Source organism: Bos javanicus, chromosome 4, assembly GCF_032452875.1.
Source record: "Bos javanicus breed banteng chromosome 4, ARS-OSU_banteng_1.0, whole genome shotgun sequence".
Taxonomy (NCBI): Eukaryota; Metazoa; Chordata; class Mammalia; order Artiodactyla; family Bovidae; genus Bos; species Bos javanicus.
The window spans coordinates 33,201,467-33,229,188 of record NC_083871.1 but is presented as its reverse complement, the minus strand read 5'-3'; the positions used below and the strand labels follow the sequence as shown (position 1 = coordinate 33,229,188).

The following is a 27,722-nucleotide window of genomic DNA, read 5'->3' as shown; positions in this document are numbered from 1 at the left end:
TGATCCACACAGTCAAAGGCTTTCGCATAGTCAATAAAGCAGAAATAGATGTTTTTCTGGAACTCTCTTGCTTTTTCCATGATCCAGTGGATGTTGGCAATTTGATCTCTGGTTCCTCTGCCTTTTCTAAAACCAGCTTGAACATCAGGAATTTCACAGTTCACATATTGCTGAAGCCTGGCTTGGAGAATTTTGAGCATTACTTTACTAGCGTGTGAGATGAGTGCAATTGTGCGGTAGTTTGAGCATTCTTTGGCATTGCCTTTCTTTGGGATTGGAATGAAAACTGACCTTTTCCAGTCCTGTGGCCACTGCTGAGTTTTCCAAATTTGCTGGCATATTGAGTGCAGCACTTTCACAGCATCATCTTTCAGGATTTGGAATAGCTCAACTGGAATTCCATCACCTCCACTAGCTTTGTTCATAGTGATGCTTTCTAAGGCCCACTTGACTTCACATTCCAGGATGTCTGGCTCTAGGTCAGTGATCACACCATCGTGATTATCTGGGTCATGAAGATCTTTTTGTACAGTTCTTCTGTGTATTCTTGCCATCTCTTCTTAATATCTTCTGCCTCTGTTAGGTCCATACCATTTCTGTCCTCTATCGAGCTCATCTTTGCATGAAATGTTCCCTTGGTATTTCTGATTTTTTTGAAGAGATCCCTAGTCTTTCCCATTCTGTTGTTTTCCTCTATTTCTTTGCATTGATCGCTGAAGAAGGCTTTCTTATCTCTTCTTGCTATTCTTTGGAACTCTGCATTCAGATGTTTATATCTTTCCTTTTCTCCTTTGCTTTTCGCTTCTCTTCTTTTTCACAGCTATTTGTAAGGCCTCCCCAGACAGCCATTTTGCTTTTCTGCATTTCTTTTCCATGGGGATGGTCTTGATCCCTGTCTCCTGTACAATGTCACGTACCTCAGTCCATAGTTCATCAGGCACTCTATCTATCAGATCTAGGCCCTTAAATCTATTTCTCACTTCCACTGTATAATCATAAGGGATTTGATTTAGGTCATACCTGAATGGTCTAGTGGTTTTCCCTACTGTCTTCAATTTAAGTCTGAATTTGGCAATAAGGAGTTCATGGTCTGAGCCACAGTCAGCTCCTGGTCTTGTTTTTGCTGACTGTATAGAGCTTCTCCATCTTTGGCTGCAAAGAATATAATCAATCTGATTTCGGTGTTGACCATCTGGTGATGTCCATGTGTAGAGTCTTCTCTCGTGTTGTTGGAAGAGGGTGTTTGTTATGACCAGTGCATTTTCTTGGCAAATGCAACTTAGATTATTAATGCTTTAATTTCTATTTAGAAAAGACTGTTTTGTTATTGTATAGCAGATAATTATGGTATAAACTTAGTTTTTATTTCATAGGACTTCTAGGTTTGATCTATGGGGTTCTGATTTTTTTTTAAAGCCTCAGTATCTTGAAAATTTAGTATCTTTCATAATTAAATGTATTTACTAATGATGATATAAGAAACAAATGTTTCATTGTGTAAAGTTTATTTCAAATGTCTAAGAGTTTATCATCATCTCACTGTCCATCTTTAGAAACATCCCAAGAGTACCATATTGCCTGAAAATGATCCAATAAGCACATGTCAGATTTACTTTATGCAAATACTTCTTGGAGTTAAAAGTCTTTATAACCTGGTCAAATTTAAAGTCGTGATAATTTTTTCTTCGTATCTTCCAAATAAAACATTTATTATTTTATTACCTAAGAACATCAGTTCACTTCAGTTCACTTAGTCATGTCCGACTCTTTGCAACCCCATGGACTGCAGCATGCCAGGCCTCCCTGTCCATCATCAACTCCCAGAGTTTACTCAAATTCATGTCCTTTGAGTCGGTGATGCCATCCAACCATCTCATCTTCTGTTGTCCCCTTCTCCTCCCGCTTTCAATCTTTCCCAGCATCAGGGTCTTTTCAAATGAGTCAGTTCTTCACATCAGGTGACCAAACTATTGGAGTTTCAGCTTCAACATCAGTCCTTTCAATGAATATTCAGGACTGATTTCCTTTAGGATTGACATGCTACATCTCCTTGCTGTCCAAGGGTCTCTCAAGAGTCTTCTCTAACACTACAGTTCAAAACCATCAATTCTATGGCGCTCAGCTTTCTTTATAGTCCAACTCTCACATCCATACATGACTACTGGAAAAACCATAATCTTGACTAGATGGACGTTTGTTGGCAAAGCAATGTCTCTGCTTTTGAATATGCTGTCTAGGCTGGTCATAACTTTTATTCCAAGGAGCAAGCATCTTTTAATTTCATGGCTGCAGTCACCATCTGCAGTGATTTTAGAGCCCAGAAAAATAAAGTCAGCCACTGTTTCCACTGTTTCCCCATCTATTTCCCATGAAGTGATGGAACCATATCCCATGATCTTAGTTTTCTGAATGTTGAGTTTTAAGCCAACTTTTTCACTCTCCTCTTTCACTTTCATCAAAAAGCTATTTAGTTGCTCTTCACTTTCTTCCCTAAGAGTGGTGTCATCTGCATACCTGAGGTTATTGATATTTCTCCCGGCAATCTTGATTCCAGCTTGTGCTTCTTCCAGCCCAGCATTTTTCATGAAGTACTCTGCATATAAGTTAAATAAGCAGGGTGACAATATACAGTCTTGACGTACTCCTTTCCCGATATGGAACCAGTCTGTTGTTCCATGTCCAGTTTTAACTGTTGCCTCTTGACCTGTATACAGATTTCTCAAGAGGCAGGTAACGTGGTCTGGTATTCCCATCTCTTTCAGAATTTTCCCGAGTTTTTTGTGATTCACACAGTCAAAGACTTTGGCATAGTCAATAAAGCAGAAATAGATGTTTTTCTGGAACTCTCTTGCTTTTTCAATGATCCAACAGATGCAGGCAACACCTAAGCAAAGATACTGTCATCTGTACCAGCTAGTCAGCTAAAACAATGTGTAACATTAAAGACCCAGATTTTCTAAAAATCCAAAATGTCAAACATGCCATCAGGACATGGAAATTAAGATTTTAGATATATGATTTCTGTATATATATATATGCCTAATTTTCTCTGTCAGAACTGGCCTACAGTCACTCCCTTCCTTCAGAAATATGATTAACAAGGTAGAAATATGTATGGTAATTTAAAAGTGTCAAAGTCAGTGACGTCTGATAGAACCCTGTGCCATGAAGCACTGTTTTGCATCCGTGCTGTCCAATTTGGTAGCCATTAACCACACAGGGCCAGTGAACACCTAAAGTGTGATAAAGCAACTGAAGAACTGAATCCGTAGTTTAATTTCTATTTTAATTTACTCAGTGGCATGTGGTTAGTGGCTACTATACTGAACAATACACATGTAGGATACTGAAATTATTTAATATTTTCATTTACAAATGCTTTTGAAATGGAAAAAAGTGATTGCTTTAACAAAAGCCTTAAATATAGATTAGCAGAGCAGAGCTGAGTGGGCATAACTGTTGTCCTTATATGAATCTTTTCTCTATCATCATAAAGTGAAAGTCACTCAGTCATGTCTGACTCTTTGCAACCCCATGGACTTTACAGTCCATGAAATTCTCCAGGCCAGAATACTGGAGTGAGTAGCCTTTCCCTTTTCCAAGAAGAATCGTCATAAAAAGTTAATAAAGTCCTGTTTTGCACAATGTACTATCTCATAAATCTATACAACCTAAGGAGAACATTGGTATAGACTGCCCCAAAAACACAACTGAGCAATCATTAATTATATAAGAATTAAAGAAGTGAATGAAATAAATGTTGTGGTGTGGAAAGAGGAAGAAAGCAATAGGAAAAGTCTGTGGTCAGAATGAAACTTCAAGTGCTGAAAAAGTAAGAATCAAAACTTTTCAAAAAAAAGATATTCCAGGCATAATGTGAGGCCTGAAAAGATAAACCAAGGTGGAAGTATGTTTAGTTGAAAAACTGTATTTCCCTGAGAAGACAGTGGATTTATCTGAGAATTATAAAAAGGGAAAATAAAATAGGTGAGGACTTGAAAAACAAATAAGTCTTTATTCTATTTTTACTTCTAAGTCTTCAGGTGACTCTCTTAATATATATTTGAAAATTAAAAGGACTTTTAAACCTGGTTGTTTTGAAGTCTCTCAGAGCTGTAGAGATGTATTCAGACAAATGTTTTTCCATGAGTGCTACTCTGATCCAGGCTCTACCCTAAAAGGAAGAAGAAAGAATCAAACGTAAAGAAAAAATTAGAAATTAAAAAATTTTGTGTTCACTATGTCATCAAAAATATAAGCATTTAACATGCAAAGAATAACTCACTCAAACTGTGTATTTGATAAGATGAGGTAAATTTTAATTATATATAGTATATACTTTGTTTCTCTAAAGGGGTAGAGTAGAGCATGTCCAATTAACTTTCTAGCTTCTGAAGGGACAGAACCATCAAAATTGAGTTACTTGGGTTAGAGACTTCTTGTGAATTATATAAGGAAATCACAAGACTCATCTCTTTACTTCAGTGCCGAAATCAACATGCTAATTGAAATGAGTCCCCTTATAAAACAAGAGGAAAGAGTCCGTTCTCATTAATAAAAATAATCCTCACACCATTTATTTAGTCTTTCCAGAGGGAAGTTTACACAACAAATAGTGAATCAAATTTCATTATTTATCATTTATCCAAATCATGAGTCACTGAATTTGGTGCCTCCAGAGCATTCTAAAAGATATTACCAGAAATTTAAACCAGAAAAAGCAAACACACAACAAAAAATATCCCAGAAGCATATTCTATAATAAAATGACAGAAACACACAATTCTAACAAAATATGAATAATCTTACTTTTGAAAAGGGGTTAACAGCATTCAGTAGTTGGGACTAGTCAGTAAAGTTTTTTTTAATAAGCCAAAGCATTTATTCTGAATTTTTTGTTTAGAATGAAAGAATACTTGTTAGTGAGAATTTTATAATCCCATTATGTTCCCTTCACTCAACCCTTTCACACCTCTCCAGAAAATCTATGAAGACTGACTATATAAAAATTCAAACCACTGTAATAGTAGCTAAGAATAAAGATGACACTAACCAATATATACATGATGGTCAACTACCAGTATAGAAAAAAAGCATTGAAATGCCTACACTTACAGAAATGTCTACAGTTCTAGTGATTTCCTCAAACTGTTGGACAGGAAGGATTGAAAACAAGTTAATCCAGACAGTGGTAAAACATGGGAGGCTAGAAACTGCAGGACTGTTTGGAACATGGGCATGGTTAGCATGCCAGTCAATCACCTACCAACCTCCAAACCCCTTAGCTTGCCCTTGTGCTCAGTCAACTGGTTCTGCTGAGTAAGCCGAGGGGAACCTACAATTAGTTGTAGCTGATTGGAACAGAGGAAGGGAAGAGGCACACAACAGCCCTCGGTCTCAAGTTTCTTAAAATTTCATCTAAAAGACAGAGACTAGCAGTAGTGGCTTGAATCAAAAAGCTACATTCTAAAGCAGAAGCAGGGAAAGTTGCTCTGGAGAAAGTGTGCTGTTGTTAGATAAGAAACGTGGGGGAAAGCCTTGCTTCCTGATTTACTCATTTCAAGCCATACAAAGCTGGGCTGCACCTCGTTTCCCCTCTTTGGATGTTTGTGCAATTCTGTTACACTGTCATAAGAAATGGTGCTGATTTTTAATGGTTTCTTTTCTTTCAACAAAAACAACAGAATACTTAAAGCTTGTTGGAATCCTCAACAGGGAAAAGCTGAAAAGCAGGTATAGGATTTTAGACCACATCAGTTAGGTAACGGTGAACCGCTGTAGGCTGTTGCTATTGTTTGGGAGACACAAATATTAGCCTGTTTGCCACTAAAGGTTTTGGGGAAAAAAAATTAATAAAAGTAGTTAACACTCCTTAAGAATGTAATTAATAAATGCTTGCCTCTGTGTTAGACACATTAAGATATTTAATCCTCCTGAGAACTGCGTCAGTTACAATACTGTCCCTACTTTACTATATGAGGAAACAAAAACAGACACAACGAGAAGACAGGGGACTCATCTCACCCCAAACTGACCAACCTAACAGAGTTACTATCCATACACTCTACTTCCCTCCTACTTCAGAGGGTGGACTGCAACTGTGTGAGAGAGGAAAAAGGCAAATCACAGAGTGGACAGAAGTATCTGCATTATATGTAACTGACAAAAGACTCTCATCTGTAAAATGCAAAGAATTCTTACAAATCTATAAGAAAAAGATAAATCCATTTAAAAATGGCCTGTAAGGGGAAGAGTTTAAACCAGAGAGTCAATTTCTTTAGTAGACATCAGAATATTTAGAAGTTTTCTTCTTTTTGTGTTTTTATAAGTGGCATTTTTCAAAGAATTTGCTCATTTCATTTAAATTTTTTAATTTACAGGTGTGAAGTTATTTATACCTTGTCTTACAATTTTTAATGTTTGTAGAGTCTATGGGGTTTATCACTTCTTCATTACAGATATGGGTAATATATAACCTCTCTTTTGTTCCTTCTGGAGAAGGCAATGGCACCCCACTCCAGTACTCATGCCTGGAAACTCCCATGGACGGAGGAGCTTGGTGGGCTGCAGTCCATGGGGTCGCTGAGGGTCAGACACGACTGAGCGACTTCACTTTCACTTTTCACTTTCATCTATTGAAGGAAATGGCAACCCACTCCAGTGTTCTTGCCTGGAGAATCCCAGGGACGGGGGAGCCTGGTAGGCTGCCCTCTATGGGGTTGCGCAGAGTCGGGGACACGACTGAAGCGACTTAGCAGCAGCAGCAGCTTTTGTTCCTTCTAGTAGCCTTGCTAGAAACTTAGCAGTTATAGTACTCTTTTTAAAAACACCAACTTTTGGTTTTGTTGATTTTCTTCTAGTGTACAATTGTTTCAGTTTAATTGAATTTTTATTCTTCATTACTTCTTTCCTTCTACTTTGGGTTTATTACTTTTTAAAAAAGTTTCTTGAGATGAAAGCTTTGATAACAGATTTTCTGCCTTTTTCTTAAAATACATAAAAGCCTACTTAAACTTCTCCTTTAAGTACAATTTTTATATGTTATATTTTCATTATCATTACTAAGTATGTTTTAATTTCATGTGTAATTTCTTCTTTCATTCATCAGTTATTTAGAAAGTCTTCCCAACTTCAACTTAAATAAGCCCAGTTAATTCTTTGTTATGGATTCTACTGTGGTTAGAGAACATTATATTTATATTTGTTTATATTTCAATCCTCTGAAATTCACTGATGTGCATTAGAACTTAGCAAACAACTGATTACTGTACAAGTTCATTAAGAATGAATATTCTGTAGTTTCCGATTTTGATTTTCTTATATACTCCAGTTCTCTAGTATTAATTTTTATTTATATTTTCTTCATATTATAATAACTTAAAAGTCCATTATCTGCATCTCCCACAAGTCTGTTTCAATTTTATTTTTTACATTTCTTAGTTTTCTTCATTCAACCTTGTTTCCTGATATGCTTGGTGATTTTTGATTAAATATTAGACATTGCGGAAGAAAATTTGCAGCAACTTTAATGCTACCTTTCTCTACAGATTTACTTTTCTTCTGGTAGACAGAGTATATTTGAAAACCACCTTGTACCACTTAAGGCACCACTTTTAGGGTTCTGGGGTGCTGGTTTTCATCTGAATTTCCCTAACTCCCAAGCCTTTCTGGGGTCTCAAAGGCCTGGAATGTTTACAGGGCCCTTTCAATTTGTTTCACTTCCAGGTTTGGGGCCATCACAGTAAAGAACTAGGGATAGGAAAAGTGGAGTGGTAGTTAAAAGAGGAGGCAGATTTATGAATCAGTAAGAGAAAATGAACATAAAAGTGGCCTCTTTGCAATACTGTATCTTACTGTAAAGTTCCAGTATTTGGTAACTCTGGTGTATCTATGATTAACACCCTCTCTCTCTGCCTCTGCCTCTTTCAGTAGAAAATCTGGCTAACCACCATCTAGGACAAAACACTGACAAGGTAAGCTTCTGAACAAGGAAAAAGTAAGAAGAAGATGAGACCAGGAAAAACTAGGCAGAATTAGGGACATAAATCATCATAATGTATTAAGGACTACACTCACAGTTCTGTCACAGTATAGGTGCTCAATGAAAATTTATCAGCTGGAGGGATGCATGGGTATATGAGTGGTTGATGTGATTAGTATATTCAGAAGTTATAATATGTTACAATCATATTGAATAGAAGGAATACATAGGGTAAGCAACCACAAATTAGGAAAGCCTAACACAGCCTTAAATAAGAATTTAAAAAATGAGAACGCTCTTAAAAATAAAGGAAAAGAAAATTCACACAAGATATGCAGGAAGAAGGAAGAACTCAACAACAATAGAGAGTTCATACTTTCAGGCCAGAGACTATCTAAAGAGGAAGAAGGCTATCTTGAACTTGAAATCAGCTGGGATACTAAGAAAATCCAATGGAAATATCTGCAAAATAACCAACAATAGTAACTAAGGATCCAATTTCAGTGGACCTTCTGTCAAAGGTCATGTATTAATATTATGCTTACAAGTAACTGGCCCACATTAGCAGATGGATAAGTTCAGAAGCAAGCAAAATAGGTACCTGTTGATATGAAGTTATTTTTTTCACAAAGCTAATTCTAGCCTGACACCTAAATAAGCTGATGTACAGAAATCCTTTGTCCCCAAATTCCTGCATATTATACTTTTTATTTTTGGCTGCACTGGTGGGCCAGCGGGATCTTCTTTCCCTAACCAGGGATCAAACCCATGCCGTCTGCAGTGGAAACAGAGTGGTAACCACTGGACTGCCAGGGAAGATCCCTTGTATGCTGTAGAAAGAAGAGCTGTAAATACGGCTGCAATGTAAAGATTACAGTCACAATCTTCAATTCAAATATTCTACTTCACTGACAGGCTATGGATAGGCCCTGTGGAAAATGAGGTCAACTAGTCACAGACTAAGCAAAGAAAGGGAATGTCTACATTTTACAGGTCTCAGATTACGGTGACTAAGGTCAAATCTCTTATGGCAGCAAGTTTCTACAATGTGAATCTCAGCTGTTCAGTGATACGAAGACACACGCAATCCTGATTCAATCAATCAATTTAGAGAATGTCTCTGGGCTGAATTAATCTTTGGGCCACAGGGCATCCTGTCTTCCACTATTTAAAATGTTCGTATAACACTAAAAGTGTAATCAGAATGAATCTGGTTTCTTAAATAGAAATCAAAAATGAATATCTTAGTTTTGGTCCCAAGCCTACTGAGTTACACACTGTTTAAAACGTAAGTTTGGTGCTCAGGTTCTGGTACGGTTTCCCAAGTATCAAGGCTGGATAAGAGTGTTATACATGCTAGCGGTCACTCCGAACTGCAGTTCAAAGGCTCAGTAAACCTGCCCCCTGAGATATCTGTTTAATCCTTCCAATCCTGACACCTGGCAGATGTGATTCACTGAGTAGATTAAGTACTTTGCTCTTTGCACTACAATGAAGAAAGACAGGTGTGATCTTTGCCTGCAGACTTTTCCAGACAAGTAGTAGATCTTTCTTCCCCCACAAGTATGAATAAATGGAGGCTTCTCTGGTGGCTCAGATGGTAAACAGTCTGCCTGCAATGAGGCAGACCTGAGTTCGATCCCAGGGTTGGGAAAATCCCCTGGAGGAGGAAATGGCAACACACTCCAGGATCCTTGCCTGGGGATGGACTCTGTTTGAGGCCTGAGCAAACAAAGATATAAAAACAGGATTTAGAAGGTGATTGTTCTGTGGTGTTTTGATACTCAATACCAGTTTTTTACAGAATAAATATTAACCCATCTCTGCTGGGCAGCATCTTGCTGTGTAGGGCCTACTCCCAAGGCTTATTAAGAGAGCTGGTCAGCTGGAGTTTCGGATTCTTTGGTCCACCCAGGTCAAGAGCACTACATTTCCAGTGTTTCTTACCTTCTCAATTATCTTTTGTATTTTGGTATATGCTAGTTATAGAAATATATTCTCCCCTATACTGAAGGGGTTTAGAATACACTTGTCATGTTAATCTCTCCTGCTTTTAATTTGAAAATAAGAAAATAAAGTTTCTGTATCACTGGGGTAACTTCTATTAATATAATCCCTTATGATTATACAGTGGAAGTGACACATAGATTCAAGGGATTAGATCTAATAGACAGTGCCTGAAGAACTATGGGTGGAGGTTCCTAGCATTGTACAGGAGGCGGTGACAAAAACCATCCACAAGAAGAAGAAATGCAACAAGGCAAAATGGTCGTCTGAGGAGGCCTTATAAATAGCTGAGAAAAGAAGAGACGCTAAAGGCAAAGGAGAAAGGGAAAGATACACCCATCTGAATGCAGAGTTTCAAAGAATAGCAAGAAGAGATAAGAAAGCCTTCCTAAGTGAATACTGCAAAGAAACAGAGGAAAACAACAGAATGGGAAAGACTAGGGAACATTTCATGCAAAGATGGGCACAATAAAGGACAGAAATGGGATGAACCTAGCAGAAGATATTATAGGTGGCAAGAATACACAGAAGAAGAACTATACAAGAAAGATGTTCATGACCCAGATAACCACAATGGTGTGATCACTCACCTAGAGTCAGACATCTTGCAATGTGAAGTCAAGTGGGCCTTAGGAAGTATTGCTACAAACAAAGCTAGGGGAAGTGATGGAATTCCAGCTGAGATATTTCAAACCCTAAAAGATGACGCTGTGAAAGTGCTGTACTCAATACAGAAGCAAATTTGGAAAAGTCAGCAGTGGCTACAGGACTGGAAAAGGTCAGTTTTCATTCCAATCCCAAAGAAGGGCAATGCCAAAGAATGCTCAAGCTACCATACAGTTGTGCTCATTTCACATGTTAGCAAGGTAATGCTCAAATCCTTCAAGCTAGGCTACAACATTACATGAACCAAGAACTTTCAGATGTACACACTGGACTTAGAAAAGGCAGATGAACCAGAGATCAAATTGCCAACATCCACTGAATCACAGAAAAAGCAAGAGAATTCCAGAAAAACATCTACTTCTGCTTTATTGACTGTGCCAAAGCCTTTGACTGTGTGGATCACAACAACTGTGGAAAATTCTGAAAGAGATGGGAATACCAGACCACCTGACCTGCCTCCTGAGAAACCTGTATGCAGGAAGAAGCAATAGCTAGAACCAGACATGGAACAACAGGCTGGTTCCAAATTGGGAAAGGAGTACTTCAAGGCTGTATATTGTACCCTGCTTGTTTAACTTACATGCAGAGTACATTATGTGAAATGCCAGGCTAGATGAATCACAGGCTGGAATCAAGACTGCCAGGGGAAATATCCATAATTTCAGATATGTAGATGACACCACCCTAATGGCAGAAAGCGAAGAGGAACTAAAGAGTCTCTTGATGAAGGTGAAAGAGGAGAGCAAAAAAGCTGGCTTAAAATGCAACATTTTCAAAAAACTAATCTCATGGCATCTGGTCCCATCACTTCATGGCAAATAGATGGGGAAACAATGGAAACAGCGACAGACTTTATTTTCTTGGGCTCCAGAATCACTGTGGACAGTGACTGCAGCCATGAAACTAAAGGCACTTGCTCCTTGAAAGAAAAGTTACGACAAACCTCGGCAGTGTTTTAAAAAGCAGACACATCACTTTGTCGACAAAGTTCTGTATAATTAAAGCTATGGTTTTTTCAACAGTCATGTATGGATGTGAGAGTTCAACCATAAAAAAGGATGAGCGCTTAAGAATTGATGCTTTTGAACCTTGATGCTAGAGAAGTCTCTTGAGAGTCCCTTGGACAGCAAGGAGATCAAACCAGTCACTTCAAAAGGAAATCAAGCCCGAATATTCACTGGAAGAACTGATGTTGATGCTGAAGCTCCAATATTTTGGCCATATGATGTGAAGAGCCAGCTCACTGGAAAAGACCCTGATGCTGGGAAAAAAAGACCCTGATGCTGGAAAAAAAAAAGAGGGCAGGAGGAGAAGGGGGCAACTAAGCATGAAATGGGTGGATGGCATCATTGAGTCAATGAACATGAGTCTGAGCAAACTCTGGGAGAGAGTGAAGGACAGGGAAGCTTGGCATGCTGTAGTCCATGGGGTCACAAACAGCTGGACATGACTGAGCGACTGAACAAGTCTTTTCACCTTAACTTACAGAAGCCAAGATACAAACTCAGTTAAGATGCAAAAGAGAATTCAAATTGCACATTTTAAAAACCTGTATTCAATCAGACAATTAGAAAGTAAATAAATGAATAAATTTAATAGTTCAAGAAAACGGAGGCCAAAAGACCACTAAGATAACAATTGTGACAAAAATGAAATCTGCTAAAGTAAAAAAGAAACAAAAGAGATTTAAACATCTATGAGAAAAAATTTTTTACAAAAAACTAGTCATCATAGTTGACTTAGAAATAAAGACATTTATTGACTTCAATGTATCCCCTATTGGCTCAGACAGTAAAGAGTTTGCCTGCAATACAGGAGACTCGGGTTTGATCCCTAGGTCGGGAAGATCCCTAGAGGAGGGAATGGCAACCTCACTCCAGTATTCCTGCCTGGAAAATCCCATGGACGGAGGAGCCTGGAGGGCCCCAATCCATGGAGTTGCAAAAAATCAGACGTGACTAACACACTAACTTAAAAATATTACACATTCCATTAAACAAGAGAAATACATTTTTGTTAATATTAACATTATCAGAAAAGTCTTTTAAGTCCTAGGAAGCTATCAAGCTTGTGAATTACACTCTAAGTTTTCCCAAATTCTCATTTTTACCTGAAAGCTTTAATTTTAATGTTGGCAACAAATATTGTCAAGCTGTTCTTGTCAGAACAGACTTACTTCATTCATCTTTATTTAAGGACTGTCTACAAATGCCTAAGTCAAGAAAGCTATAGTTTGAATGTTTTTCTTTCAAGTAAAAATACTATTACACAACAAGAGCATCTAGTTCAGCTAACAATTCAAACAATTGCACGAGCACTTTTCCTCGAGACGACCACCGTGTTTCAGTATGCTGCCGAAATGCTTTATGCATGCTCCCCACTGTGTCACTCAAAATACTAAGAAGAAAGGCTTCCAAAGGTGGAGATTTAATTAAGTTAATAATGTCTACCACTATAGACATTAAGTGAAAGTGGATTTTTTTTTTTAAGCCTGAGTGCATGATGAGGAAGAACTCAATGACTACTAGAATAGTTTGTTGCCACTGTTTTAATTTGTGCCAAGGCAGCAGCAATTTTACCTACCACTGCTTCTGCACCAGTAATGCGATAGCAACCCGGTGCAACAGGCAAATCACATCTGGAATTATGTGAACACAGTCTGACACGTGGACTGCCAGTGCAGGACACGAAGAGCTGCTGAAACTTGACAGACTGGGAAATATTTCACCATGCTTCTCAAAAAAGAAACTCACAGTGACCAGCTTCATGCCTTCTTGCTACTTCTAAGGCAACAGAGAAGATTCAAGAGCACTCTAAAATAACTAGTAAAAAAAAAAAATTAAGCCTCTGAAAGATGTTCAATTTGGTCAAGTGCTTAATTTCAACAAAGAAAGGAAATATTGTATACAGCAAGGAGCTTGAGTTCTCTGTTTGGGTCAAATGCTCAGGCAGAGAGCACACGCACACCCTGCACATTCCTACTGAGGTCTTACCTTAGCTCTGGAGGAACTGACATGTTCCATATTCTCAATGCTGCAGATACAGTTCTGTGAAACTTTCCGGCAAGCCACTCTGATATAGTCCCAGAAGCTACGAGGACTTCCGTAACCAAACCAGGTTACTTGACCTTCAGGAGACAAATTGTAACACAAAATAAAAAGAAAACCAGACTAGTAACTCAAAATGCAAGAGCAACAAAATAAAGGGCAGTAGAGTGTGAGATTGTTGAAAGGACACTGATTTTGGGGTCAAAAAGCCTTAAGTCTGGTCCCTTTCTAACTTTACCTACTTGTGTGATTTTGGGCCATCTATTTAATGGATCTGGATCGTAGTTTTCTCAACAATACAAACAGAGTAAATGAAGCAAAAAGGGCCTAGACACTAAACACAATTGTCTGCAGGTTAATATCCTATTATTCTAACATAGTCTTCCAGAGAGCACACAGTTAGCCTTCCTTGTGCTTTCAGTTAAGCTTTCATTTAAATCGCACCTTTGCCATTTACTGGCTGTGTGACCCCAGGCAAGTTAATTAACCTTTCTGAACACCACTTTTCTTGACTCTAAAAGGGGACTAGTTGGAGTAACCACTTTATGAGTATTCTCTAAATCAAATACAACAATGCCTGAGTAACACATGAGTAATCCTGAGTAATGCCTGATTAATGAGTATTGAGTATGAGTAATGAGTATTGAGTAATGCCTGAGTATTCAGGGTATAGTATTCTCTGAATCAAATACAACAATGCCTGAGTAATGCCCGAGTAGTCCTGAGCATAGGACTTGGCACATAAAAGTACTGTACAAAAAGAAAGATAATAAAAAAGGAAAAAAATGTTACCTCTTGCATCCTAAACCTTTCTCTTCTTGGAAAAACAGAAAAAAATTTAAAAGGCGACACTTTTTCTCCTCTTCAGAGGGATACTTCCAAGAAATGAAACAACATGTAGCCTGTAAGTACCTATCAACAGCAGGAACCATACACTGACTAACCATTACCACCCATTCACTACCATTCTACCCAAACTTTCATCCGTCATTCACCTGCTCACTTCTAGTTAACAACCCATGACAAGTCCTTAGGCACTTACCATTCTAATCTTCCAGACCTGGATAACTACGTCTGTGTTCAAGAACAAATGTTCTTTTGTGTGTATTAATATTTCAATGCAGGACTTTGGGTAATAAGTCCATGGGACCAATTTTGTACTCTGAATATGTTTAAATGGGATATGAGAGACATCTTAGTATTTCTTCAGTTTTCTGAAATAATTATTCTTACCTAGGGAAGCTGTTCAATGTTAAGAAAGAGTAGCTTTTATATTTTAAAACCTCTGCTTCTTTATTTTGAAGTAACATTTATTGATCTCAATTTTCTTTTCCCTGGTAACATGTTCTCTCTAAGCAACATCAAGAAGTATAAAAGTGTTCTTGTCCACATGCAGCATTTTAGGAACAATGTCTGAAATATCTGAGTGGTGTCCAACCATGGCAACACCTAAGAATAACTAGGCTTCTTTTAAAAAGTACTCATGTCTGGGCTCCACCCAAACTAAATAATCAGAATCTTTGGGGGTGGGCCTAGGCATTGCTATTGTTAAAAGATTCCTCTGGTATTTCTAATAACATAGTTAATCAACCAAGGGAAAGATCACATGTCACGATAGGTAATCCCTATTCCTCATGCAGGACATTTCAAAGGCCTCCTCTTTTTGTAAGCCGCATGTGATCTCTACAGCAAGTCACTCCTCCCTACGAGCTGGCCTAACATCCTGAGCTTACACTTATAGTTACCTGCTTACTTGATTGTCTCACACATGAGATGGTAAGGTCACTAAGGCAGAGACTATATCTTATTTGTCTTTAATTCTATCTCTAGCACTTGACACAGTGCTTATCTCACAGCAGGCATTTAATAAATATTTATTAAAACAAATTGACTGGTTAATCCACAGTGCTGCTGTTGCTAAGTCGCTTCAGTTGTGTCCGACTCTGTGCGACTCCATAGACGGCAGCCCACCAGGTTCCCCCGTCCCTGGGATTCTCCAGGCAAGAACACTGGAGTGGGTTGCCATTTCCTTCTCCAATGCATGAAAGTGAAAAGTGAAAGTGAAGTCGCTCAGTCATGTCCGACTCTTAGCGACCCCATGGACTGTAGCCTACCAGGCTCCTCCATTCATGGGATTTTCCAGGCAAGAGTACTGGAGTCGGGTGCCATTAACCAGATCTTAATTGCAAATCATATAAAAATTTGAATCTTAAAAATCTAATTAGGATCTTTTTACAGTAACAGCTCAGTGACAATCTGGTATCAAGATGTCTGCATGCTACATTACAAACATCAAATATTCTGGACAAAAATATTTACCTTTATAAAAATACAAAACCACTGACACATCCCTACTCAAACATCATTATATAACTCAAATGTCTCTTCAGTAATGAAATCTTGCTGGCAAAAGATAGAAATCTATAGGAATATTTTAGGGCAATTTTCATGTTATCAATTTGTTAGCCATTTGGAGAAGAGACAGGATGTCTAATGTTAAGAATATGGGCTTTTGAGTCAAGACCAGAACAGAGCACTTTCTAGACGTGCAATCTTAAGCAAATGACTTTTCATTCTACCAACTTGAGTTTCTTCTATGAACTGATAATAATGGTAGTATCTACATGATAACACTGTCATGAGGATTAGATAATGTATGTGCAGCAATTACTATATAGCCTAATACAGATGTTAATAATCATTATTACTTTTATTACTATCATACAAAGAGTTAAGAGATCCAAGCTCCCCTTGCATTACAAAATAGCAATGAAACGCATAGTGAAGTTTTTCCCTTTACTTGCTTAGAATCTAGAAAAATCTTTAAAATTTACTCCTTAATCCAACCTTTTCCCATATCAACCATCCTAAATTGACCGCCCTAAAATCTAGTCTTGGTTAATTTCTTTAGCTTCTACTAATGGAGATCATCCCACAATTTAAAAATGAGGACTACCAACCACACTTCTCTCAATAAATGGAGTACCATACACTGGAAGCAATCTTGAAGGGAGAATCACAAGACTTCTCTGGTAACTTTATTTTAAACCTTCTCATAAGTTTGATGGGGCTGAGGAAAAAATTATGAGAAATTGCAAAGTAGAGCTGTTGAAAATTAAAAAAAAGTAACAAAGTCCCTTATCGATGGGTAGGTAGGGATGACTCAGTAATCCCACTACTGGGCATATTTCCAGACATTCTCTCTTTTTCAGAGAGAACCATAATTCAAAACAACACACGCACCCCAATGTTCCCTGTAGCACTACTTACAATAGGCAGGACATGGAAGCAACCTAAATGTCCAGCAATAGGGGAATGGACAGAGAAGCTGTGGTACATATATAGAACAGAATATTACCAACCATAAAAAGGAATGAAACTGGATCATCTGTAGAGACATGTATGGACCTAGAGGCTATCATACCGAGTAAGGTAAGTTACAAAGAGAAAAAAATAATATATTAACGCATATGTGTAGAATCCAGAAAAATGGTATAGATGATCTTATTTGCAAAACAGAAAGAGAGACACAGACACAGAGAACAAACATATGGAGCCAAGGGGGGAAGAAGTGGAGTGGGATGAAGTGGGAGTTTGGGATTGACATATATACACTACTGGTAATATGTATAAAATAGATAAGTGGTGAAAACTTAATAAATAGCTCAGGGAACTCTACTCAGTGCTCTGGGGCCACCTAAATGGGAAGGAAATCCCCAAACGAGGGGATATATGTATACGTACAGATGATTCTCTTTGCTGCACAGTGGAAATTAACACAGCATTGTGAAGCAACTACACTCCAGTAAAAATTACCTTAAAGAAACAGAGTCCCCTTTTGGAGGAGAGGAAACAAAGATACGGAAAAACTAAATATCTAGGCTTAGGTTATACAGAGAAGGAATGGATGCTAAATCCTTCAGACTCCTGCTGTGTGTATGATATGCTGTCTACAGGACTTTCACCCACGAGACAATGACAAGATTTCCTAGATAAGAAACTAAAGAAACCGAGAAACTAACCAACTAACAGCATAACACGTCACCATGACTTGCAGGGCCTTACGCTGAAGCTGAAGCTCCAGTACGCTGGCCACCTGATGCAAAGAGCTGACTCATTAGAAAAGACCCTGATGCTGGGAAAGACTGAAGGCAGGAGAAGAGGATGAGACAGTTGGATGGCATCACCAACTCAATGAACATGAGTTTGAGCAAGCTCCAGGAGGTGGTGAAGGACAGGGAAGCCTGGCGTGCTGCAGTCCATGGGGTTGCAAAGAGTTGGACACAACTTTGCGACTGAACAACAACAAAGTATACCAGTCACAGCATCTTCACAACACTTCCACCTACTCGAGAAATGAGATGAGAGCATGACTGGCTTGATTCTGCCTGCCTTACTCTTTCATGTGCATTGTTTTCAAAATGAATTTGTTAAATCAAGACCCTGAATTTTTCACATTCAGAATGATGTGCTTTGGTTAAAAGAAGGTGGGGTCTTTGTTAGAAACTCCAAATGAACTCTCATGTAAATTGTCCATATATCCTAGGATTTTAAGTAAGTAATTTCTGCATCTATGAAAACGGTTGAGGTTAATAAAGAATAACAGAAGTGTTCAATTGGTTATTTGAATTATTATTACTTGAACATTGCTTGTACTTACATACAGATTAACTGTTAGCAAAAGATGTACTTGGGGTTATTAGTTTGTAAAACCTATATTCAACAGGAAAATTTAAAAAGTTACAAGCTGACCATGCCTTTAAAAATAATTGCTGAGGTAATAAATAATCACTCCAAAGATATTCTTATTTCCTTTAAAAATAGCCACAAAAGCAAATCACATAGCAAGGAACCGACTAGCCTATATTTTGAAGAAATTTTATTCAGGAGAAGAAACATGCTATCACTAACTGAATTCTCTTTTTAATGTTGCCAACAAGTACAGATGTATAAAGTGCTTTCAATTTTATATGTATTTTTAGAAGTTGACTTTTTATCAAAGTTACACAAACTTTTCAATACTTATTTCCAACCCATTGATATGACTCTAATTCATTTCAGGCACAGAAATAAGAGGTGAAAGTTTGCTAGACTAAAAGGTGATCTGCTACTAACCAGCTACATGATGTCTTTCCCACTAAACTGCTACCTATTTTCAAACACCTTAAAATGGCCTGTGATCACTAAGGTCTAACATTATTTTAAATTGCTCTTTTATATTACCTCACTTGAATAATGTAGATGTTCACGTCATGCAGAGTATTTGTGTTTTGTTCTTACGTTATTTTATGGCCAGACGAAATCTTCTAAAAACTGAAATTTCCTAAGTGGTTCTCTATTTAGTAGTGGATGACAACATGTCATCTTTTAGTAATATATAAATTAATCTGTTAAATGACTTTCTTTCTCCACTCTTTGTATTGTGCTTAGTTATGTGAAGAGCTGACTGAAGTTTTGTTAGTGCCACAATACATCACCTGGATGACAACATCAAAGACTATGTATAGTCCAAAGACTTGGACCTGCCATTTATCTAGACAAGCGATAAAAGACAGCGCCATCAAATTTTAAAAAGCCACTCTAATATCACTGCCCCTTTGAAGAAAAGCTATGACAAAACTAGACAGTGTTTTAAAAGGCAGAGACATCACTTTGCCAACAAAGGTCCACATAGTCAAAGGTATGGTTTTTCCAGTAGTCATGTACGGATGTGAGAGCTGGACCATACAGAAGGCTGCATGCTAAAGAATTGATGCTTTCGAACTGTGGTGCTAGAGAAGACTCTTGAGAGTCCCTTGGACAGCAGGACATCAAACCACTCAATCCTAAAGGAAATCAAGCCTGAATATTCATTGGAAGAACTGACATTGAAGCTGATATTCACTGGCTACCTGATGCGAAGAGTTGACTCATTGGAAAAGACCCTGACACTGGAAAGACTGAAGGCAGGAGGAGAAGGGGACAACAGAAGATGAGATGGTTGGATGGCATCACTGACTCAATGGACATGAGTTTGAGCAAACTTTGGGAGACAGTGAAGGACAGGGAAGCCTGGCGTGCTAGAGTCCATGGGGTCGCAAAGAGTCGGACACGACTGAGCAACTGAACAACAAAAATGTCACTGCAAAAGCTTCAGATACTTAAAGGAAACTAATTACTTGTGGATTTATATTGTTGCCAACATATTTAGATTGTTTAACTTTGCACTGTCAATTCTATAGTGTGTGTGTGCGTGTGCAGTTGCTTCAGTTGTGTCAGACTCTTTGCCACCCTATGGACCATAGCCCACCACAGGCTCCTTTGTCCATGGGATTTTCCTGGCAAGAACACTGGAGTGAGTTGCCATTTCCCCCTACTGGGGGGATCTTCCCAACTCAGAGATTGAACCCACGTCTCCTGTGTCTCTTGCACTGCAGGCGGATTCTTTACCACTGAGTTGCCGGGGAAGCAGGAATCTTACATTTCTTCCTGCTAATTTATGAAAATTAGTTTAAAATTTTCTAAACAGAGAAAATTCCCATTTCTGCAAAAGATCAGAATCTTGTCCTTTAAAAAAAAGGCACTACTATTAGCTGAAGTTCACATTTACTAGACCACCCAGTGCTGAAAGTACAATCGTGACCTTGATTAATTTTCTAGATAAAGTTTCATGTTAATGTTCTTAAAAAAAAAAAGAATATAAACACTTGAACTAACTTTAATTACACTTTCAGCTAATGTGAATAACTCTGAGTCTAGATGAGATACTCAACTGTACTTATACAGCTACTCTATGTTACTTATGCCTCAAATCGTTCAGCAACTATGAATCACAGTTACCAATCTATAAAATGTAATCATTATCCTTTGGTACTGACAATGTCTTGTTCATTGGTAAGGAATTTATCACAAATGAACTTCTAAACCATACCACAGTTTATACCATAAAACTTAGCCAATTCTTAATCTCCCAAAACAACAAAGAAAATGAAGATAATCAGGTTCACCAGAAATCTGAAAACTGAATTTGACTTATAGGCTTTTTTATCCTAGTAATTTTGCCATCTTTCGAAGCAGAGTACAAAGGTTTTGCATTCTTCTTCCACCCGCATTTTTAATATAAGGCTTAGAACACTGGTAGACTGAATTAAGAGCATGAAGGCTGACATCCACACAGAGTCACATATCAAAGCACAGGCCTGAAGAAAAGGAGTGTAATGTTTCAGCAGTGACTAAGGTTATACACAAGGGACCTAAATTGTTTAAAGTGATTGTGGGGATCAGATTGAGGAAATGAGAACATACTGTTTCACTATTTCTACCTGTCTTACTATAAGTGATCTTTAAAAATAACAACTATGTACTTCTTTTCTAAGTCAAAAATATAATAAAAGGCATTAGCATGAGGCCTAGCAGTGTTTTGTATACAGCAGGAATACAATAAAAAAAAATTTCAAATAAGTGAGTTAAGGCATATATTCTACCTTGAAGAAAGGAAACTAAGGAATATAGTCCCACTAGTGGTTTAAGACCAGCAGTGACTGTTGATAGCACCCATGTATGTTTTACTGAGTAACTTTGGAAAATTCACAGCTTCCCTGAGCCCCAGTTTGCATGTAATTCAAATATTACTACACGGCACTTACAAACTGAGAAAATAACCAGTAAGTCTTATATTAGTGATTGTATAGTAAAATACAAATAACACAGATACAGATGATTAATAAAATTGTGCTTAAAACCAGGAAACTTAATAGAAATACAGAGAGGGTCATGTAGGAGAATAAATGGAATATTATATTGTGTGGGTTAACAAAAGGCTTTTAATTTAAAAATCAGCATAAGCATAGTTCTGCCCTCTGGATTAACAAAAGCAGAAAGCTTTGCAAAACCCATGCAATGTACTAAGAAAGATCACTTAACTGATACAGCCCTCCCCAGTAAGTCAGTGGCGGGAGACATCACCAGCATAGAGTACCTTGAAGAGGTATTTGCAGATGAGACAGCCATCGGCAACTTTGGGAACTCTCTTTAAAAAAATAAACAACAACACAGAAATATTTCAGAAACCTGACATCAAGTTTACAAAAGCAAACTGAACAGCCCCAATAAGATAGCTACAAATAATCTTGATGCAGTAAACATCACTTACATCTATTACATAAGATGAACTCAATTAAGATGAACATGGGCTCTACTCAGCATGGAAATCAAACTGGTCTCTTTGTAGCCTATTCTGTTGGAGAGGCTGGGGTGGGTAAGTTACAAAAGAGAGAAGCTACTGTTCCCTGTTTATTTGCATCTCCATTACTGCTCCCCAAAATTAACAAGCTGATAATGAACGAATCAAAATGAACAAGCTGCTGCTGCTGCTGCTAAGTCGCTTCAGTCGTGTCCGATTCTGTGAGACCCCATAGACTGCAGCCCACCAGGCCCTGACCTCGTCCCTGGGATTCTCCAGACAAGAACACTGGAGTGGGTTGCCATTTCCTTCGCGAATGCAGGAAAGTGAAAAGTGAAAGTGAAGTCGCTCAGTCGTATCCAACTCCTAGTGACCCCATGCACTGCAGCCCTCCAGGCTCCTCCATCCATGGGATTTTCCAGGCAAGAGTACTGGAGTGAGCCTTCTCCAAAAAGAACAAGAAGCCTGCTGAATTTGCTAGCCTTGCACCTCAGAATGTATACAAATGGCTAGGAAAGTTGCTCACTTATTGAACTACATGACTCAGAAAGTTAACTTTACAAATAACTGTTCTTTTTTACTGTTAAACTTTTCAAAAAGTTATAAAATTCATTTTAAGGAGCAGTTCTCTCTTTTATCAGTTTAAGAAGAGATAAAGTTTACATATTTTTTCTGAATCATGAGAACAGCACTTAATTATTTAGTAAAATAATCCTTAGTTTAACCAATGTTGACTAAATGCCTACTTTATGCAAAAACACTGTTTTTCCTACAGCTTCAAATTATTGTTTAACAATCACCATTTGGAAAAGTACTATAAATTCTTGCCTATGTTTTTTGGCATTTGGTAGAATTATACAGGAACACTCCAAAGTCAAATTTCTGAAGACATACTCCCCACAGATGGTATCTTCTTTCATAAGCAAACACTGAAATTTCAATAGGACATGGTCCCAGTTCAGTTCAGTCGCTCAGTCGTGTCCGACTCTTTGCGACCCCATGAATCGCAGCAGGCCAGGCCTCCCCGGCATTCACCAACTCCCAAAGTTCACCTGAGTGAACTCAGTGAGTTCATATAGTGAACTCAGGTCCATTGAGTCGGTGATGCCATCCAGCAATCTCATCCTCTGTCGTCCCCTTCTCCTCCTGCCCCCAATCCCTCCCAGCATCAGAGTCTTTTCCAATGAGTCAACTCTTCGCATGAGGTGGCCAAAGTACTGGAGTTTCAGCTTTAGCATCATTCCTTCCAAAGAAATCCCAGGGCTGATCTCCTTCAGAATGGACTGGTAGGATCTCCTTGCAGTCCAAGGGACTCTCAACAGTCTTCTCCAACACCACAGTTCAAAAGCATCAATTCTTGGGTGCTCAGCCTTCTTCACAGTCCAACTCTCACATCCATACACGACCACAGGAAAAACCATAGCCTTGACTAGACGAACCTTTGTTGGCAAAGTAATGTCTCTGCTTTTCAATATGCTATCTAGGTTGGACATAACTTTCCTTCCAAGAAGTAAGCGTCTTTTAATTTCCTGGCTGCAGTCACCATCTGCCGTGATTTTGGAGCCCCAAAAAATAAAGTCTGACACTGTTTCCACTGTTTCCCCATCTATTTCCCATGAAGTGATGGGACCAGATGCCATGATCTTCATTTCCTGAATGTTGAGCTTTAAGGCAACTTTTTCACTCTCCACTTTCATTTCTGAGTTCCTCTTCACTTTCTGCCATAAGGGTGGTGTCATCTGCATATCTCAGGTTATTGATATTTCTCCCGGCAACCTTGATTCCAGCTTGTGTTTCTTCCAGTCCAGCGTTTCTCATGATGTACTCTGCATATAAGTTAAATAAGCAGGGTGACAATATACAACCTTGACGTACTCCTTTTCCTATTTGGAACCAGTCTGTTGTGCCATGTCCAGTTCTAACTGTTGCTTCCTGACCTGCATACAAATTTCTCAAGAGGCAGATCAGGTGGTCTGGTATTCCCATCTCTTGAAGAATTTTCCACAGTTTATTGTGATCCACACACTCAAAGGCTTTGGCATAGTCAATAAAACAGAAATAGATGTTTTTCTGGAACTCTCTTGCTTTTTCCATGATCCAGCGGATGTTGGCAATTTGATCTCTGGTTCCTCTGCCTTTTCTAAAACCAGCCTGAACATCTGGAAGTTCACGGTTCACGTATTGCTGAAGCCTGGCTTGGAGAATTTTGAGCATTACGGACATGGTCCCACACCTTTCCAAATACTTAGACCTTTTATGAAACTAAACAGAAGCAACCAAACACGGTGAGTAATGTATAAAAAAATAAAAGGAAGGAGCTATATATAGTTGTACTATTGGCTACATCTATGTCTCTGCTATTCAGCTCTGTCCTCCTACATCCATTTGCATCATTACAAACAAATATTAAATTTGGAAACATATCCAAAAGGATCTATAACCAAAGGTACCCTAGTTGAAGCCCATATTAAAAATGAATGCTCTTTCTACAACAAACAAAATGAAAATCTCTCTGCATTAAATATAAATCAGAACAGAATGCTTTTCGTTGAAAATGTTAAGAACACCAATTTTTAATGTTTAAACCATTTGTACTAGCTCTGCCTTGAAAGTAGTGTGTCTTATCTGTAGTCACTTACATAATCAAAAAGTTATCAAAGTAAAAACAATTTTTAGGAAAACTGTGGTTAAAGTAATTTTACTTAAAAAAAAAAAGTCTCGAGTAAGATTCATCATGTTCAGATTTATGTCATGGTTTAATCAATACCTGGTACAAAATGGGAAACAACTACTGAATCTATTATGAAGCTCAATTTATACTTTAGGGTATTTTCCAGCTGTTAACATGTTAGCCTTTATGACCTGGTTATGTGTAATATTTTGATTCTGGCTGTGGAACACCATCTGAAAATTTTAAGAACTAAAACATTTCCACTTATTTGTAGGCATTAACTGTTTTGATCATAATTTAATATCTCACTTGAGGTCAGTTATAAGCAACCAGAAGTGTCCAGACCAAAAGAAAATCCACCAGATTCCAATGATCTGTAGTCACAGTTCAGCACCCCTCTCGTTCTGTAGATGGAAAGGTGAGGCCCAGAGAGCGCCCGCCTGGACCCAGCACCTCTGTTCCCCGCATCCTCATGCTCACCTACTCCTTTGGCCGTAGACAAGATCTGACAGATGAGAGAATCAGTCGATTGGCTTTCCTGGTTGAACATGAGTTCTTACTACAGTCTCATAAATGGGAAAAATAACGGGGCAGTAAACACGCAGTGTGAATGGGGTAAATATTTTCATATAAAATTTAAATCCTTAGCTTAGATGGTGCCTATATATATACATATATATGAATGGCAAAGCTTACATTATTTCAAAGTGGCTCAAGGAGTGGCTTGTTAGTAGAAAACATTCTCATTTTCAATTGAAATTAAAACGTTTTGTTTTAAAGTATACAATAATATTTATTTATATATTGTGTTTAAATTATTTATAATATATAAAAGACATAATACATATATGATATACCTGAACAAGAATATAGGTATATTAATACACAAATACTTGAAATGTACTTACATAGTTCATATGTAATTTATGTTACACATTTCATATGAAATTAATATGTAACATTATATATTCAAATCTATTACATATATATAGTTATATATTTAACATTAAACATATAATGTTAGGACAGATGAGACAAGACCAAATATTTAAACCAAACAAACCAAAAATGTTTTGTTCAAGAACAAAAGTCATTCAAATGGACCATTATAATTATACAATATATAGTGATACTAGGTGCTAGTTTCTAAAATTTTATCCAAATGAAGAATCTACTCAGAAATGGATACGCAATAAAAGAATGCTTAATTATACTGAAGATATAGTATTTCCTGACTTCGAAAGTAGATAATTTTCAAAAACAAATAACTAAGTAAATCAACTTTATAATCTTTATATTAACATGGAAAATGGCCACTATACAGAAAAGACTACTGTTTTAAACCAATCAATCAGCCTTGGTGCTAAGACTGAATGTAACAGCAATCCATAAATACATTTATTCTTCCCTTTTTTTCATGTTAGCCCTTGTTACAACTTTAGCTTTCTATTTATTTTGATTCCTTTGATGACTGAGCTACATTATCATGATTGATAAAGTCTGATAAATGCTAACAATTATAAAACGTGAACCTTTTGCCTCTGTTGTATTTAGTCTTATTTTCTCTTTGTGCGTGTATACTTTTCTAATAAGCCTACAAGTAGATGATTTTACTTTTATGTAATTAAAGATGGATTCCTGAAAAAATCCCTAGATTTGTAAATTGATTGCCATTTATAAGGCATATAACAAGACTGATAATCAATGATCAGACAGTAAGTCAGAATTTCACAAGTTTTCTTTTTAAACTGGGAATACCAGATAGAATATACTCTATTCTGTCATTAATACTAATAATGTTCAAGTTTGTACTGCTTGAAATTTTGAATCTTTAACCATGTATTTGTATGTAAGAGAAAAACCACTCAGTGAAACAATATTTACAACTGCAATATGCACTGTAATTCAGCTAACAGTGAAACAGTATCTTTTCTACGTAGCCATTTTCCACTTTTTAGTAGCTTCTAAAATTAAAATATTATATATAACTTATCTTACACTTCTTAAAAGTTTGCTTTAGAATGCCATTTACAGGTAAATGTACGTACACTGAAATAGTATTTGGTTATTTGATTGAACAATTTTTAAAAACTGAGCACCAAAATTATGCAAATACTCTACATTTGATAAGTCATAGTGACTTTAAAGAAAAAGAATATAGGAAGAATTTTAACCAAATAAAAATATTAGATCATATGCAAGAACAACTCATGGAAATTAGAAAATCAGAAAAATGTAGGAACTGAAATTATGATGCTTTCCAAAAATGAACGAAAGTCCATTGTGCAATCTTTTCCCTGTTCTACAATATGAGAAATATTTACTTCCTTTAAATGAGCAATATTTGAGCACTAAGTGATCTAAACTGTTGAAGTTATGTAACAAAAATTTTACTAAGAAAAAACTTTCCATTACTGAAAATAAACCAAATACGATTTGATAATTACAAGTACAAATTAGCTCTACGCTAATTTGCAAAAATCATAAGATCAAACTGGGAATGTCCTATTATTTTTCTGGCAGGGACTCAAAAGGCTACAGACACAGGTAAACAAACACAAATATGAATTACCATCAGAAACCATCATTTCCTGCTAACTCCCAGAACTGGATTACCTACTAGACTCACAAAGTTTTTTAACTCTATCCTATATTTACAAAAAAAACACACACACAAAATATCCTAGGCAATTCTATCAATGGTAGCTATTATTTAATAAGTTTTTTCTTAATGCTTTCTTCCATGTTGTACTCCCTTCTCAGAACTTAACTCTAAATTGTAATTCTTTCATTTGAAGGACTTTTGAAGGGACGTTCACAAAAAATAAACTTGAAAAACTCTCCAGGGGTAACCAGGTTTAAAACCATTAATAAACCTCTCCTTCCATAAGTAAGAAAATGCTTAAATGTGAAGGTTAAAAATTCCTTGAAAATTACGGTTTGGTTCTAAAATATAAAAACTGTTTTGTTCCTATCTCCAAATAAAATATAAAAACTTGAGATATCTTTCTTGCTCTTCACCTAAAAACACCTACAACAAATAACACTAATTAAGTGTTAGTGTGATTGTATGACAATCACATACTTCAAACAGGAGCAAATCACCAAGTATGTGGCCATTGTGTGTTTCAGAATTTTAAACATTAAAAACCATATATAACGTGAAACTAAGACAAGAAAAATATTTCA

At 37.2% G+C, this 27,722-nt stretch overlaps 1 protein-coding gene across 4 annotated transcripts in view; it reads right to left on the bottom strand.

The window, feature by feature from the left end:
* The window catches only part of RUNDC3B (RUN domain containing 3B), a 170,688-nt gene that overhangs the window by 82,420 nt on the left and 60,546 nt on the right, over positions 1-27,722 (bottom strand). For 2 of the 4 annotated variants that reach the window (XM_061413723.1, XM_061413726.1), the window contains exons 3-5: positions 21,659-21,709; positions 13,648-13,781; positions 4,089-4,174 (exon numbers count right to left, since the gene is read on the bottom strand). In XM_061413723.1, coding sequence (XP_061269707.1) covers positions 4,089-4,174; positions 13,648-13,781; positions 21,659-21,709 — 271 coding nt within the window. The remainder of the gene's footprint in view (positions 1-4,088; positions 4,175-13,647; positions 13,782-21,658; positions 21,710-27,722) is intronic. The other 2 variants (XM_061413724.1, XM_061413727.1) reach the window with 1 other exon arrangement.